This window comes from Procambarus clarkii, chromosome 50 (assembly GCF_040958095.1).
Source record: "Procambarus clarkii isolate CNS0578487 chromosome 50, FALCON_Pclarkii_2.0, whole genome shotgun sequence".
Taxonomy (NCBI): domain Eukaryota; kingdom Metazoa; phylum Arthropoda; class Malacostraca; order Decapoda; family Cambaridae; genus Procambarus; species Procambarus clarkii.
The window spans coordinates 23003674-23021310 of record NC_091199.1 but is presented as its reverse complement, the minus strand read 5'-3'; the positions used below and the strand labels follow the sequence as shown (position 1 = coordinate 23021310).

At 44.9% G+C, this 17637-nt stretch overlaps 1 protein-coding gene across 1 annotated transcript in view; it reads right to left on the bottom strand.

Moving 5' to 3' along the window:
* Window positions 1-17501, bottom strand: part of LOC123772632 (uncharacterized) — a 155724-nt gene extending 138223 nt beyond the window's left edge. The window contains exons 1-2 of the mRNA XM_069303718.1: window positions 16656-17501; window positions 16386-16469 (exon numbers count right to left, since the gene is read on the bottom strand). Of these exons, the coding sequence (XP_069159819.1) occupies window positions 16386-16469; window positions 16656-17499 (928 nt within the window). The 5' untranslated portion in view covers window positions 17500-17501. The remainder of the gene's footprint in view (window positions 1-16385; window positions 16470-16655) is intronic.
* Window positions 17502-17637: the final 136 nt, after the last annotated feature.

Below are 17637 nucleotides of genomic sequence, written 5' to 3'. Positions count from 1 at the left end.
GGCGGTGAAGATGAACAGGAATCGCAGGAGGGGTAAAAGATAAAGCACGACAGAGGCGAGAGGAAGGATGTTGCAAGGACCACGCTAGATAACGAAGACAGTAGTGATCACGGCGGTCCTGGAGAGATAGGAAGCCAGTATCAACATACAAGCTGAGGACGGGAGTCGAACGAAAGGCACCAGAACTGAGGGGCAAACCAGTATGGTGCAAAGCATCAAGACGGCGAAGAGTGGAAGGAAAAGTAGACGAGTAAGCAGGGCAACCATAATCGAGCTTAGACAGGACGAGAGAGGAATGTAAAGCAAGGAGAGTGCGCCTATCCGCTCCCCAAGAAGTATGGGACAATACCCGAAGGAGGGTAAGGGCCTTAGTGCACTCAACACTGAGGTAAGAGATATGGGAAGACCAAGACAAACGAGTGTCAAAGAATAACCCCAAAAGCTTTGCGGAATCTTTGTACTCAAGGGGATGATCATAAAGTCACAAAGAGCAACGAAGAATGACCCGTTTCCGAGTAAAAGTCATGGCACAAGTCTTAGTAGTAGAGAACTTAAAGCCGTGATCGGTGGCTCATGACGACACGGCATCAATCGAAAGTTGAAGCCGGCGTTGAAGGAGAGGCGAATCAACACCCTGACAGCAAAGGGTAAGATCATCGACATAGAGAGTGGAGAAGACGCCTGAAGGAAGAGAGGAAAGAAGACCATTGAGGGCAACCAGAAAAAGAGTAGTGCTCAGAACACTACCCTGAGGTACACCTTCGTATTGCTGAAAAGACGCAGAGAGAGGAGTACCAAGCCTCACCCGAAAGAACGACGCGCGAGGAAGCTGCAGAGAAAGAGAGGGAAATGACCACGAAGGCCAAAAGAATGAAGTTGAGATAGAATATGATATCGCCAAGTGGTGTCATAAGCCTTTTCCAGGTCAAAAAGGACGGCAACAACGGAGGTCTTTGCAGCAAAAGCAGTACGAATATAGACCTCCAAGTTCACCAGGACATCTGTTGTACTCACCTAGTTGTACTCACCTAGTTGTACTCACCTAGTTGTACTCACCTAGTTGTACTCACCTAGTTGTGTTTGCGAGAGTTGAGCTCTATCTCTTTGGTCCCGCCTCTCAACCGTCAATCAACAGGTGTACAGATTCCTGAGCTTATTGGGCTCTATCATATCTACACTTGAAACTTTGTATGGAGTCAGCCTCCACAACATCACTTCTTAATGCATTCCATTTGCCAACCACTCTGACACTAAAAACGTTCTTTCTAATATCTCTGTGGCTCATTTGGGCACTCAGTTTCCACCTGTGTCCTTTTGTGCGTGTGCCCCTTGTGTTAAATAGCCTGTCTTTATCTACCCTATCAATTCCCTTCAGAATCTTGAATGTGGTGATCATGTCCCCCCTAACTCTTCTGTCTTCCAGCGAAATGAGGTTTAATTCCCGTAGTCTCTCCTCGTAGCTCATACCTCTCAGCTCGGGTACTAGTCTGGTGGCAAACCTTTGAACCTTTTCCAGTTTAGTCTTATCCTTGACTAGATATGGATTCCATGCTGTGGCTGCATACTCCAGGATTGGCCTGGCATATGTGGTATACAAAGTTCTGAATGATTCTTTACACAAGTTTCTGAATGCCGTTTGTATGTTGGCCCGCCTGGCATATGCCGCTGATGTTATCCTCTTGATATGTGCTGCAGGAGACAGGTCTGGTGTGATATCAACCCCCAAGTCTTTTTCTTTCTCTGACTCCTGAAGAATTTCCTCTCCCAGATGATACCTTGTATCTGGCCTCCTGCTCCCTACACCTATCTTCATTACATTACATTTGGTTGGGTTAAACTCTAACAACCATTTGTTTGACCATTCCTTCAGCTTGTCTAGGTCTTCTTGAAGCCTCAAACAGTCCTCTTTTGTTTTAATCCTCCTCATAATTTTGGCATCGTCTGCAAACATTGAGAGAAATGAATCGATACCCTCCGGGAGATCATTTACATTTATCAGAAACAAGATTGGACCGAGTACAGGGCCTTGTGGGACTCCACTGGTGACTTTTCACTGGTGAAAACCAAATTGAGAAGGGGAGAGGAGGAAATGGTGTTCCAGGAACCACATCAGACGATTTAATTACTGGTAATTAATTAATTAGAGCAATTAATTAATTAGAGCGACTGGTAATTAGAGCACTGGGGTCATTTGAAACAGTAAGTAAGTGTTGGGCAGCGTATTAATATAGTTTGATTTAGTGCACATTGCTGTGTGTGTTATTGCAAAGGGGTTGTCATTGATGATGATTGTTGCCAGTGTTGATCAATCACCGGGGTGTGTTTTGTAGTTCAGTAAATCATTGTGGGGGGCGTGTTCTTGAGGGTTCATGTCCTGAGGGTTATTTTCAGGGTATCTGCAGTATTGTCATTGCAACCGGATTGTAACATAAATCACAATGATTTGTTAGTGTGATTTATCATTGTCATGGGTGAACTCGGTTCAAGACGAGTTATTGGGTATACATATATTCTCCTGTTTATCTGGTAGGACATCGATGTCCAGTATTCAGTGAGGTGATTGCGAGGCAATTTTATTTATTTTTGATTTTGTTTATTTATTTTTACATGCAAGCATGCTTATAATTACAATAAAAGTAAATAATTACAACATGGAACAGACCAAAAGTACAAAGCACAAACGTGCAAAAACATAAAGGATCTGTACTAAACACAAAGACGCCGGCCAGAAGGGCCGACCACAAAACAACAATAATTACAAACAAATTACAACAAGCAAGTTAAAACACAGCGGAATACAATACAGAAATAACACATCAAACACATGAAATATTCAGAAGAAGGCTACCAGCACCGCAAACACACACGGAGAGGCACCAACACAAAACGAAAACAATAATAATAATAATAATAATAATAATAATAATAATAATAATAATAATAATAATAGAAATAACAACAAAAAAGGAAAACAAATATACAACAAACAGAAAGAAAAGCACAATGGTAAGACACGACAAAAAACATAAACCCAGACCGGGTCACGCCAACAGCCTGAAGGGCACTTAACACGACACAAACAAGCGCACAAACAGCATCGTAAAAACATAGAACAACAAAGCATAACCCAAGAACACGACATCCACAACTAGACACACACACCAACCAAACCCCGGACCGCACAGGAACTGGACACACACACACACACACACACACACAGCGGCATATGCCAGGCTGGCCAACATACGAACGGCATTCAGAAACTTGTGTAAAGAATCATTCAGAACTTTGTATACCACATATGTCAGGCCAATCCTGGAGTATGCAGCCCCAGCATGGAGTCCATATCTAGTCAAGGATAAGACTAAACTGGAAAAGGTTCAAAGGTTTGCCACCAGACTAGTACCCGAGCTGAGAGGTATGAGCTACGAGGAGAGACTACGGGAATTAAACCTCACTTCGCTGGAAGACAGAAGAGTTAGGGGGGACATGATCACCACATTCAAGATTCTGAAGGGGATTGATAGGGTAGATAAAGACAGTCTATTTAACACAAGGGGAACACGCACAAGGGGACACAGGTGGAAACTGAGTGCCCAAATGAGCCACAGAGATATTAGAAAGAACTTTTTTAGTGTCAGAGTGGTTGACAAATGGAATGCATTAGGAAGTGATGTGGTGGAGGCTGACTCCATACACAGTTTCAAGTGTAGATATGACAGAGCCCGATAGGCTCAGGAATCTGTACACCTGTTGATTGACGGTTGAGAGGCGGGACCAAAGAGCCAGAGCTCAACCCCCGCAAACACAACTAGGTGAGTACAACTAGGTGAGTACACACACACACAAGCCACACAAACCCACAACTACAAACCTGAGAACGCAGCAACCGGGAAACAAACCCGCCCCACCCACACCCGACCCGCACCCCACAACCATGGACACAAATGGAAACAACCCACAATACACAAAGGAATCATGAGCGACGAATACATTTCTCAGAGACAGGAATACATTTCTCAGAGACAGGAATATATTTCTCAGGGAACGAATCCCAAGGATACCTTCTCTTATAGGCCTCCCAAATCAAATACTCCGTGTCGGTGGGGGGACGATCCCCCTGCCGCCGTGGGCCCAGCATAAACTCGAGAACCTCCAGATCAGGTGGAAACGGCCACTCCTAAAGCTCACCGACGCAAGTCGCATAACGAGGCTGGGGAGCGCAAGCCACGTCCTTCGAGGTAGCAGACGACACCGATGAAGCGTACAAGGGCTGCTGCGTCGCCGTACGCACAGGAGCAGGGGACAAGCGACAAGATGGTAACGTCTCCACCGAGACCGCAGGAGACACTGAAGAGATGGCCGGAGACGGAAGAGGCGTCGAGACTGTAGTCGATGAAACGGGGACCGAGGAAGGGGTTACAGAACCACCAGAGCGAGCAGTCTTTTTCAACACCATCACCAGGCCACCCCGCTCACTGTGAACTTCAGCAGGGGGAACCACCCTCACCACGAAGAACCGGAGCCATCCGAGGCAGGCGACGCACCCGAAGCAGGAACCGCAGACACCATATCTGAAGTGGAGGTCGAAACACCGGCACTGACATCCTCAGGCAAATGCACCTCCGCCGTCACCGGAGTCTGCAACGCAACCAGAGCCACAAGCGTCGAAATCGCCAACGTCAGCCCAAGCTGAAGACGAACGCCAGGAACGCTTAGACTCTGGCCGCACATCATCAGACCCGGAGGCCGACTCAGAGACACGCGCAATACAAGCCGGACGAACCGACACACGTATAAAACGCCAGCATCCTCACCCACATGGGGCACCAGGCCAGGCACAGGAGGAAGCGCAGGATCCACCCCATCACCCAGCACAGCCGGCAAGGGTGCAGGGACAGGGTCAGATGCAGCAGAGGACGAACTGGAAGACGGAGGAATCGAGCAGCAGGCAGTCTGAAGAACCCCAGGGACACTAGTCAGAGCAGGACGAATACCCTGCAACGCCACAACCTCTTGAGGAGAGGCGACAACAACAGGGGGCACACCAGGCGGCGCAACAGGTGACACAGGGGGCACATCCGCGGCTGAAGAGACGGCCACATCCACTGAATTCTCCTCCACAGGAAGCGGCGGAAAATCCTCCTCACTGAAGAGGTTCACGGATGCAACGGCAGGCGCAGAACAGTCAGCAGCCTGATGGCCCAAGAGGCCACAACGATAACACGTCCGAGGCTGGCGGGCATAAAACACCCGAACGTTGTAGCCCATGAGCCGCACAGAGGATGGAATATCTTCCCGAAGCCTCATGCCCAGGGTGCGAATGTTAGTCCTCACACCCTTAAGTGGATTGGAAGACACCACGTTCACCCGTACACTAACCACTGTGCCATACCGGCCGAAGTACCGCCGTAACAGACTCTCTGGAAACTCCAACGGAGCTCCATGCACACTGACGTAAGTGAGGGCACCACTCTGATCAGATAGTGACACAGTGCCCGCACCATCCGGCAGGGGTAATGTCCGCCCCTCGTAACGACGGAGAAAGTCGCGATATGCCAATTCCTTGGTAAACTTCAATATCGCTTGACGAGCCGTCACCAGCTCGACACCATAAACGTTGATCACAGGGATATGAAGCAACTCACACACCAGCGCTATCTCTGGGTACCCAGCCCGGCCGGAAAATTCGAGGCCCACAGACTGAGCCCGCAGTACAGGGGGGAGGGGGACCCCCATCGTGAACTCCACGTCAGCACAGGCAGGCAGTGACACACCTGCCCCGCAACCGACCAAATTAGTAAACAACACCAACAGCCGGAGCGCCAAGGCAACACGTCCGTCCCCAACAGAAGCTCGGGTCAGACCCCTGCAGTATTGTCATTGCAACGGATTGTAACATAAATCACTATGATTTGTTAGTGTGATTTATCATTGTCATGGGTGAACTCGGTTGAAGACGAGTACTTGGGTATACATATATTCTCCTGTTTATCTGGTAGGACATCGATGTCCAGTATTCAGTGAGGTGATTGCGAGGCAATTAATATAACGTAACCAAGGAAACACCCATTGCTTTAAGAGAATTTGTTCTTTAACAAGTAGAGTAGAGTAAGATACGTTTGGGTTAATTATTTTCCTGAAAGCAGCTACGGTAGTCTCAGGGTAGGCTAGCCATCAGCCAGACAAGAATTTCAGTATTGTCTGTCGTAATTACCGGTCAGTTGGGCGGATAATTGACGTGTTTCAGGAAGTCAAAGTAATTAACTTCTATCCGTGTTTGATCGACTAACACGAAGGCTCCATTGTTCCATCAACGTAACGTCGTTATTTATCTGTCAGGAAATACCGGCACTTGACTGACTGGTGGGAAGAGTGAAGTCATTTTAGAATAAAGTAAACGTGGTGATTTGCTCCTTAATCATCTGAATTGGTCTGCGTATTGAAGGCTCGGACGGAATTCAAACCTTAATGTAAATTGCTGAGCCAGTGTGAAAGGTTGCGTATTTAATTGATTAATTATTGATCTTGAGGATAGTAATTAATTGCTCTAAGGGTAATCACGAGTGATTACCGTTTTCTTAGCACTTTAGACATTGTAAATCAGAGTTAACTATCGTTAATTGTTAGGAACCAATAACGTAAATTAACATAACTAGTAAAGAGATTATTCAACTGTCTGGACGTATAGGGATTAATGGGATTTAGTCACTGAATATTCGACGGGTAGAGTGTTTGTGTAATTTCCGTGTTACTAGAGACAGTTGTAAGATTTATTAGGTTAACGTAAATGTTACTTTGTTATTAACGTAAATCAAATTTTTATTGATTGTTGATCGTCTGTGGGACGGAGTGTTAACGTAAAGATTAATTGAGGAAGGGTGCTGGAGTGTCCAGTGAACCCATTAGTCATTGATGTGTCATTGACAGGCTACTGATTTAATTGCATTGCAACCGCTAGTGCAGGTGTAGACTGATCAGAGGCATAGAACAGTTAGGAGGTTACTGGAGACGTGTCTCAGAACCTGCTGTGTCATAGTTGCAGGTGTGATTATAGATCTGTGTCTTGCTTGCTTGTTTGATTCCTCTGTGTTCACGCCTTATGTTCGAGTTAGTTCATTATGCAGTCCGAGGGGCTGGTGTCTAGCTGTCATTGATAGTGTCACAGGAAGGATTTCGAGTAACGTCATTGATATTTCTTTTGTTTTTGTTGTTGTTGTAGTTAGTCTTTATTGAATAAACTAAGTTGTTATGTTGAACACTCTCTTCGTTACACCCCACACATTTATATGGTTCTGTAAGTTTTTCTTCACACACACAACTATTAAATTGAGACCGATTCATGGGTTTTGGACTAAATATACGGCACCACACACCAATAAATTATTGTTGTGAGAGCCGTGGACCTACTCGCTAGATTCACTTTGGCGAATGGCGAAGGTCAACGGCCAAGTGGAGGGGATTTCAAGCTTTTTGGGGTCTCGGTGCTTGCTCGCGCCTAGTCAATTGTTCATAAATGGTCCTAGAGTAAGGAATGAGCTGCTTACTACACTGGTGTGTTAGCTAAGGAAGTCCTTCCTGAGGCGACCTAATTGAATATCACGACAGGAATAAAGGTTAAAAGAACTAAAGAATTTTTTTTTAAATTTTCCGAGTTCAATTCCTCATTACCATTCCATATTCCATTTCTTAAACTCTCACAGTGACATCCTCCCTTGAACCACACCTGTGAGTAAATTACAGAGAACTAAACTTCATTCACAAATGTGTTATACAACAAGGAATCATTGTTTTAAATAAAACCCAGGCTTACCCTTTTTTCGGGTTGCTGGCATATCATAACCGGCAAAAGTGCAAACACTTTATAATGGCCGCTACAATTATATACACTATTTGTTTTACCTGATACAATACTTCTTATGGTTGATGTAGAGGTTGCTGTGGCTGGAACACTATTGGGCGGTATAAATTAACCTCTGCAGTGCCGCGAATGCGAACCTCAAAGAGACCTTCTGCCTCCTTCCTATTGTTTACAAGTTGCTGTCTGTAGTGACGCTGTGACTCTCCTTCAATGTTTTTGTTCCAATAATATTTGATGGTTCCATTAATGTCTTAAGGATAAGAGAGTCAAGCTATATTTTTGTTGTATTTAATTATATTCAGTCCTAGTGAACACTTTTTTATTAAGTTTAAACACTAGACTGAGGTTTAAATAGAAATAATAGTTAATATATACACGACTGTTGTGATGACGTCACGGAGTCGCTCATTCCCTTTTTTAATGGGGTAACTGTGTTATGTTATGTCGGATACGTCCATGCATAGTGAATATAGATACTGTGTACGACCATCTATAGTACCTGCTTGGTTCTATGTACGAACTGCATAGTGACTATTAAGTATGTCCATCAATAAGAACTACAGTTGCTGCCCATTGTTTCTCGCCGGTGCCCGGGATCGAACCCGGGACCACAGGATCATAAGTCCAGTGTGCTGTCCGCTCGGCCCCCTCTTCTCCAGATACTTATGCTTATATGATATTTATGTACTATATATACAAATGTGTGTATATACTGTAATAACACCACAAACAGTATTGTTGGAGGAGAAATATTAGTGCATCTGGCCTTGAGGGCGGCCGCCCCCAGTTGACTCTGTGTAGCTACGTCTTATTGCCTTTACTCACCATACAAGCTTACATGTACAGTTATGGTGAACAAAACATGTAGATACTTATATTTGACGTCTGTGTATAGTGAATAAAAGCAAAAACAGTAAGGAGGGAGGAGTATGTTGGCGAGTGAGGAGGTGAGTGAGGTGGCGAGTGGCTGGCTGGCTTGTGAGTGACGGCCATTCTTCATTGCTTTTTGACTCACAATACCATCTTAGTGGTTCGTTATGGTGAACAAAACATGCAGATACGTATATATAAAATGTTTATATAGTGTAATAACAGCAAAACTATTTGTATATTGTTCTATGAACGTAATAACTGAATCACTAAAATGAAAACAATAATTTTGAGTACAGCGATGGTTCACACATTTTATTATATAAACATATCACAATACACACTACTGAATAATATTACTGCAAAAAAAAAAAGTCAATCAAAGACATTGAAATAATTAGGTAATAATATCTTTGTGGCAACCCCGTCTGACAGCTCGGGCGGAGCAGACGTCGTCTTGCGACTGCTCTGTCAACGCCTCTTTTTTGCCACACTTCCCTGCTCTATTGCGCCCAAATTATGCCACCTACGATTTTTTTTTATTTTTCCCTTGATCAGGGAACACACATGAACACTTTTATAAGAAGGAAGAGTTTTTTGGATTTTTTTTTTGTTGCGCTTGAGGGTGTTGAAGCCATTATGACCCTTAGCGGCCCAAGGGTTAATAAAGAAAGGTAAATGAGGCTGGATTCAGCTCAATCCATTAATATATAGAAATTATTGCATGGCTGGCTGACTAACGGAACACGGCCATGATTCTAGGGAGAAATCGGGCGATACTACGCCTTAATTAAATGAAATTAATTTCACTACCCTTCTGGTTAGAAGTGTTAGTTAATTATAATGCCTAGTACAAGAATTACATCTTATTGTACTAGCGGTTAGTAATTAAGTCTTGGAAATTTCTAGAAATAGTGACTAAGGTATTGTGTACGCCAATCCATAGTGACTATAGGTACTAAGTACGTCCATTCATAGTGACAATATTTTCTATGTACGTCCATCCAAAGTGACTATAGGTACTGTGCACCTCCATCTATAGTGACTATAGGTACTATGTACGCCCATCCATAGTGACTATAAGTACAATGTATGTCAATTCATAGTGACTATAGGCTGAATGTGCGTCCATCTATAGTGACTATAGTTATATATGTATGACCAATCCATAGTGAATATAGGTATTGTGTATGTCCATTAATAGTGACTATACGTACTGTGTACGTCCATCCAAAGTGAATATAGGTTCTACGTACATCTATCTATAGTGATTATAGGTAATATGTACATTCACTAATAATGACTATATGTACTATATATTTCCTTCAATAGTGACTATAGGTACTATGTACTTCCTTCGATAGTGAATATAGGTACTGTTTACCTCCATTAATAGTGAATATTGGTACTATGCTCGTCCAACCATAGTGACGATAGGTACTATGCTCGTCCATCCATAGTGACCCTAAGTACTATGCTCGTCCATCCATAGTGATTATAGGTACTATGCTCGTCCATCTATAGTGACTAAGTACTATGCTCGTCCATCCATAGTGACTATAGGTACTATGCTCGTCCATCCATAGTGACCCTAAGTACTATGGTCGTCCATCCATAGTGATTATGGGTACTATGCTCGTCCATCTATGGTGACTAAGTACTATGCTCGTCCATCCATAGTGACTATAGGTACTATGCTCGTCCATCTATAGTGACTCTAAGTACTATGCTCGTCCATCCATAGTGACTATAGGTACTATGCTCGTCCATCCATAGTGATTATAGGTACTATGCTCGTCCATCTATAGTGACTAAGTACTATGCTCGTCCATCTATAGTGACTAAGTACTATGCTCGTCCATCCATAGTGACTATAGGTACTATGCTCGTCCATCTATAGTGACCAAGTACTATGCTCGTCCATCCATAGTGACTATAGGTACTATGCTCGTCCATCCATAGTGACTATAGGTATTATGCTCGTCCATCTATAGTGACCCTAAGTACTATGCTCGTCCATCCGTAGTGACCCTAAGTACTATGCTCATCCATCCGTAGTGACCCTAAGTACTATGCTCGTCCATCCGTAGTGACTGTAGGTACTATGCTCGTCCATCCATAGTGACCCTAAGTACTATGCTCGTCCATCCGTAGTGACCCTAAGTACTATGCTCGTCCATCTATAGTGACTCTAAGTACTATGCTCGTCCATCTATAGTGACTCCAAGTACTATGCTCGTCCATCCGTAGTGACTCTAAGTACTATGCTCGTCCATCCATAGTGACTATAGGTACTATGCTCGTCCATCCATAGTGACTATAGGTATTATGCTCGTCCATCTATAGTGACCCTAAGTACTATGCTCGTCCATCCGTAGTGACTGTAGGTACTATGCTCGTCCATCCATAGTGACCCTAAGTACTATGCTCGTCCATCCGTAGTGACCCTAAGTACTATGCTCGTCCATCCGTAGTGACCCTAAGTACTATGCTCGTCCATCTATAGTGACCCTAAGTACTATGCTCGTCCATCCGTAGTGACCCTAAGTACTATGCTCGTCCATCCGTAGTGACCCTAAGTACTATGCTCGTCCATCTATAGTGACTAAGTACTATGCTCGTCCATCCGTAGTGATCCTAAGTACTATGCTCGTCCATCCATAGTGACTATAGGTACTATGCTCGTCCATCCGTAGTGACCCTAAGTACTATGCTCGTCCATCCATAGTGATTATAGGTACTATGCTCGTTCATCTATAGTGACGAAGTACTATGCTCGTCCATCCATAGTGACTATAGGTACTATGCTCGTCCATCTATAGTGACTAAGTACTATGCTCGTCCATCCATAGTGACTATAGGTACTATGCTCGTCCATCCATAGTGATTATAGGTACTATGCTCGTCCATCTATAGTGACTAAGTACTATGCTCGTCCATCCATAGTGACTATAGGTACTATGCTCGTCCATCCATAGTGACTATAGGTACTATGCTCGTCCATCTATAGTGACCCTAAGTACTATGCTCGTCCATCTATAGTGACTATAGGTACTATGCTCGTCCATCCATAGTGACCCTAAGTACTATGCTCGTCCATCCATAGTGAATATAGGTACTATGCTCGTCCATCCATAGTGACTATAGGTACTATGCTCATCCATCCATAGTGACCCTAAGTACTATGCTCGTCCATCCATAGTGATTATAGGTACTATGCTCGTCCATCTATAGTGACTAAGTACTATGCTCGTCCATCCATAGTGACTATAGGTACTATGCTCGTCCATCTATAGTGACTAAGTACTATGCTCGTCATCCATAGTGACTATAGGTACTATGCTCGTCCATCCATAGTGATTATAGGTACTATGCTCGTCCATCTATAGTGACTAAGTACTATGCTCGTCCATCCATAGTGACTATAGGTATTATGCTCGTCCATCCATAGTGACTATAGGTACTATGCTCGTCCATCCATAGTGACTATAGGTACTATGCTCGTCCATCTATAGTGACCCTAAGTACTATGCTCGTCCATCTATAGTGACTATAGGTACTATGCTCGTCCATCCGTAGTGACTATAGGTATTATGCTCGTCCATCCATAGTGACCCTAAGTACTATGCTCGTCCATCCATAGTGACTATAGGTACTATCTCGTCCATCCATAGTGACTATAGGTACTATGCTCGTCCATCCATAGTGACTATAGGTACTATGCTCGTCCATCCATAGTGACTATAGGTACTATGCTCGTCCATCCATAGTGACCCTAAGTACTATGCTCGTCCATCCATAGTGACTATAGGTATTATGCTCGTCCATCTATAGTGACCCTAAGTACTATGCTCGTCCATCCGTAGTGACCCTAAGTACTATGCTCGTCCATCCATAGTGACTGTAGGTACTATGCTCGTCCATCCATAGTGACCCTAAGTACTATGCTCGTCCATCCGTAGTGACCCTAAGTACTATGCTCGTCCATCCGTAGTGACCCTAAGTACTATGCTCGTCCATCTATAGTGACTATAGGTACTATGCTCGTCCATCCATAGTGACCCTAAGTACTATGCTCGTCCATCCATAGTGACTGTAGGTACTATGCTCGTCCAGCCGTAGTGACCCTAAGTACTATGCTCGTCCATCCGTAGTGACCCTAAGTACTATGCTCGTCCATCCATAGTGACTATAGGTACTATGCTCGTCCATCCATAGTGACCCTAAGTACTATGCTCGTCCATCCGTAGTGACCCTAAGTACTATGCTCGTCCATCCGTAGTGACCCTAAGTACTATGCTCGTCCATCTATAGTGACTAAGTACTATGCTCGTCCATCCGTAGTGATCCTAAGTACTATGCTCGTCCATCCATAGTGACTATAGGTACTATGCTCGTCCATCCGTAGTGACCCTAAGTACTATGCTCGTCCATCCATAGTGATTATAGGTACTATGCTCGTTCATCTATAGTGACTAAGTACTATGCTCGTCCATCCATAGTGACTATAGGTACTATGCTCGTCCATCTATAGTGACTAAGTACTATGCTCGTCCATCCATAGTGACTATAGGTACTATGCTCGTCCATCCATAGTGATTATAGGTACTATGCTCGTCCATCTATAGTGACTAAGTACTATGCTCGTCCATCCATAGTGACTATAGGTATTATGCTCGTCCATCCATAGTGACTATAGGTACTATGCTCGTCCATCCATAGTGACTATAGGTACTATGCTCGTCCATCTATAGTGACCCTAAGTACTATGCTCGTCCATCTATAGTGACTATAGGTACTATGCTCGTCCATCCATAGTGACTATAGGTACTATGCTCGTCCATCTATAGTGACCCTAAGTACTATGCTCGTCCATCTATAGTGACTATAGGTACTATGCTCGTCCATCCATAGTGACCCTAAGTACTATGCTCGTCCATCCATAGTGACTATAGGTACTATGCTCGTCCATCCATAGTGACTATAGGTACTATGCTCGTCCATCTATAGTGACCCTAAGTACTATGCTCGTCCATCTATAGTGACTATAGGTACTATGCTCGTCCATCCATAGTGACCCTAAGTACTATGCTCGTCCATCCATAGTGAATATAGGTACTATGCTCGTCCATCCATAGTGACTATAGGTACTATGCTCATCCATCCATAGTGACCCTAAGTACTATGCTCGTCCATCCATAGTGATTATAGGTACTATGCTCGTCCATCTATAGTGACTAAGTACTATGCTCGTCCATCCATAGTGACTATAGGTACTATGCTCGTCCATCTATAGTGACTAAGTACTATGCTCGTCCATCCATAGTGACTATAGGTACTATGCTCGTCCATCCATAGTGATTATAGGTACTATGCTCGTCCATCTATAGTGACTAAGTACTATGCTCGTCCATCCATAGTGACTATAGGTATTATGCTCGTCCATCCATAGTGACTATAGGTACTATGCTCGTCCATCCATAGTGACTATAGGTACTATGCTCGTCCATCTATAGTGACCCTAAGTACTATGCTCGTCCATCTATAGTGACTATAGGTACTATGCTCGTCCATCCGTAGTGACTATAGGTACTATGCTCGTCCATCCATAGTGACTATAGGTACTATGCTCGTCCATCCATAGTGACTATAGGTACTATGCTCGTCCATCCATAGTGACTATAGGTACTATGCTCGTCCATCTATAGTGACCCTAAGTACTATGCTCGTCCATCCGTAGTGACTATAGGTACTATGCTCGTCCATCTATAGTGACCCTAAGTACTATGCTCGTCCATCTATAGTGACTATAGGTACTATGCTCGTCCATCCGTAGTGACTATAGGTACTATGCTCGTCCATCTATAGTGACTATAGGTACTATGCTCGTCCATCCGTAGTGACTATAGGTACTATGCTCGTCCATCCATAGTGACTATAGGTACTATGCTCGTCCATCCATAGTGACCCTAAGTACTATGCTCGTCCATCCATAGTGACTATAGGTATTATGCTCGTCCATCTATAGTGACCCTAAGTACTATGCTCGTCCATCCGTAGTGACCCTAAGTACTATGCTCGTCCATCCATAGTGACTGTAGGTACTATGCTCGTCCATCCATAGTGACCCTAAGTACTATGCTCGTCCATCCGTAGTGACCCTAAGTACTATGCTCGTCCATCCGTAGTGACCCTAAGTACTATGCTCGTCCATCTATAGTGACTATAGGTACTATGCTCGTCCATCCATAGTGACCCTAAGTACTATGCTCGTCCATCCATAGTGACTGTAGGTACTCTGCTCGTCCATCCGTAGTGACCCTAAGTACTATGCTCGTCCATCCATAGTGACTATAGGTACTATGCTCGTCCATCCATAGTGATTATAGGTACTATGCTCGTCCATCTATAGTGACTAAGTACTATGCTCGTCCATCCATAGTGACTATAGGTACTATGCTCGTCTATCTATAGTGACTCTAAGTACTATGCTCGTCCATCCATAGTGACTATAGGTACTATGCTCGTCCATCTATAGTGACTAAGTACTATGCTCGTCCATCCATAGTGACTATAGGTACTATGCTCGTCCATCTATAGTGACTCTAAGTACTATGCTCGTCCATCCATAGTGACTATAGGTACTATGCTCGTCCATCCATAGTGACTATAGGTACTATGCTCGTCCATCCATAGGTACTATGCTCGTCCATCTATAGTGACTAAGTACTATGCTCGTCCATCCATAGTGATTATAGGTACTATGCTCGTCCATCTATAGTGACTAAGTACTATACTCGTCCATCCATAGTGACTATAGGTACTATGCTCGTCCGTCCATAGTGACTATAGGTACTATCGTCTGTGAATGACAGGCTGTGCTTGATGCTGAAGGCGACAAGACTGAATACTTCATTCCCAAGATTCTTCAACAAATTGTAGACATAATGGCACCAGGAACAAGAGAATATTATTTTAACAATTATCTTGTACTAATTTCTGTGCCTAAAACTTGATTGAAGTAAAACTGACATGAATCAAGTGTCGAAACTGAGACAAAGAAACATCGACACATGTACTGTATATTTAACTCCTTACACACAGAGATCACACTAACGTGATGCATCAAATGAACAAATCCACAAGGGCAGTGACGAGGATTCGAACCTGCGTCCGGGAGCATCCCAGACACTGCCTTAATCGACTGAGCTACGACAGGGTAAAAGGGTTGAAACTGAAGTTCTACTGAACTTACTGGATCCCGTAGCCTCTCCGAGGCACAAACCAGGCTATTACACAACCCCCTTCCCTGCACCCGAGCTGGGATGCTCCCGGACGCAGGTTCGAATCCTCGTCACTGCCTTTGTGGATTTGTTCCTTTGATGCATCACGTTAGTGTGATCTCTGTGTGTGATGATGTAAGGGCGAAGAGGGAGAACGGCCTGTTGACATAGCTCGGGTGCAGGGGGGGGGGTGTAAAAGCCTGATTTGTGCCTCGGAGAGGCTACGGGATCCAGTAAGTTCAGTGGAACTTCGGTTTCAACCCTTTAACCCTGTAGTAGCTCAGTCGATTAAGGCAGTGTCTGGGATGCCCCCGGACGCAGGTTCGAATCCTCGTCACTGCCCTTGTGGATTTGTTCATATGACTACTTACCTTGCGTATAATTGTCATCAAGAATCAGGTGAGTGGAGATCAGTTCAGTCAGGTTAGCCATCACCATCTGCATATTGTTCACACCTGTAAACAGTTGCCTCTATTAAGATTGTATCCTTACATGTGTAACTATGATGTGTTCAACCCTATAAATTATCTTCTGTACTGGTGCCTTATGCTGATGTTTTTATAAGCAGCAAATATTTTGTTTACCAACTCATTAAAAAAACTCCCAAGGAACTGTGAACATAACTTTGTTCTTATTCTCACCTTCCTGGACGCCTCGCTGCTCCTCCTGCAGCTGGTGTATAGCAATCAGGTTAAAAATGGAGTTAGCTGTCAAGTCCAACTCCTCCGTGTGGCCCATGGTGGCCTCCGGGAGGACGACGTTAGTTGTCAAGTCCAACTCCTCCGTGTGGCCCATGGTGGCCTCCGGGAGGATGACGTTAGTTGTCAAGTCCAACTCCTCCGTGTGGCCCATGGTGACCTCCGGGAGGATGACGTTAGTTGTCAAGTCCAACTCCTCCGTGTGGTCCATGGTGGCCTCCGGGAGGATGACAGTTGTCAAGTCCAACTCCTCCGTGTGGCCCATGGTGGCCTCCGGGAGGATGACAGTTGTCAAGTCCAACTCCTCCGTGTGGCCCATGGTGGTCTCGTGGAGGATGACGTTAGTTGTCAAGTCCAGCTCCTCTGTGTGGCCCATGGTGACCTCAGGGAAGATAACATTAGCATTCAAGTCCAACTCCTCCCTGTGGCCCATGGTGGCCTCCGGGAGGATGACGTCAGCTGTCAAGTCCATCTCCTCCCTGTGACCCATGGTGGCCTTCGGGGGGAAGACATTAGCTGTCAAGTCCATCTCCTCCCTGTGACCCATGGTGGCCTCCGGGAGGATGACGTTAGCTGTCAAGTCCAACTCCCCCCTTTGGCCCATGGTGGCCTCCGGGAGGATGACGTTAGCTGTCAAGTCCAACTCCCCCCTTTGGCCCATGGTGGCCTCCGGGAGGATGACGTTAGCAGTCAAGTCCAACTCCTCCGTGTGGTCCATGGTGGCCTCCTGGAAGGCGGCCGACCAGGCCACCAGGACACAGAGGAGAGGCAGCAGACAGACAGACATGACTCTCACCACCACACTCACACTACACACTAACCAACACCCTGCATGACTGCTGGCTGGCTGGCTGGCCACCACGCACTAAGTACACCCGCGCTCAACGCCCACACTGATAAATATACTGGTCAACCAGGAAACTAT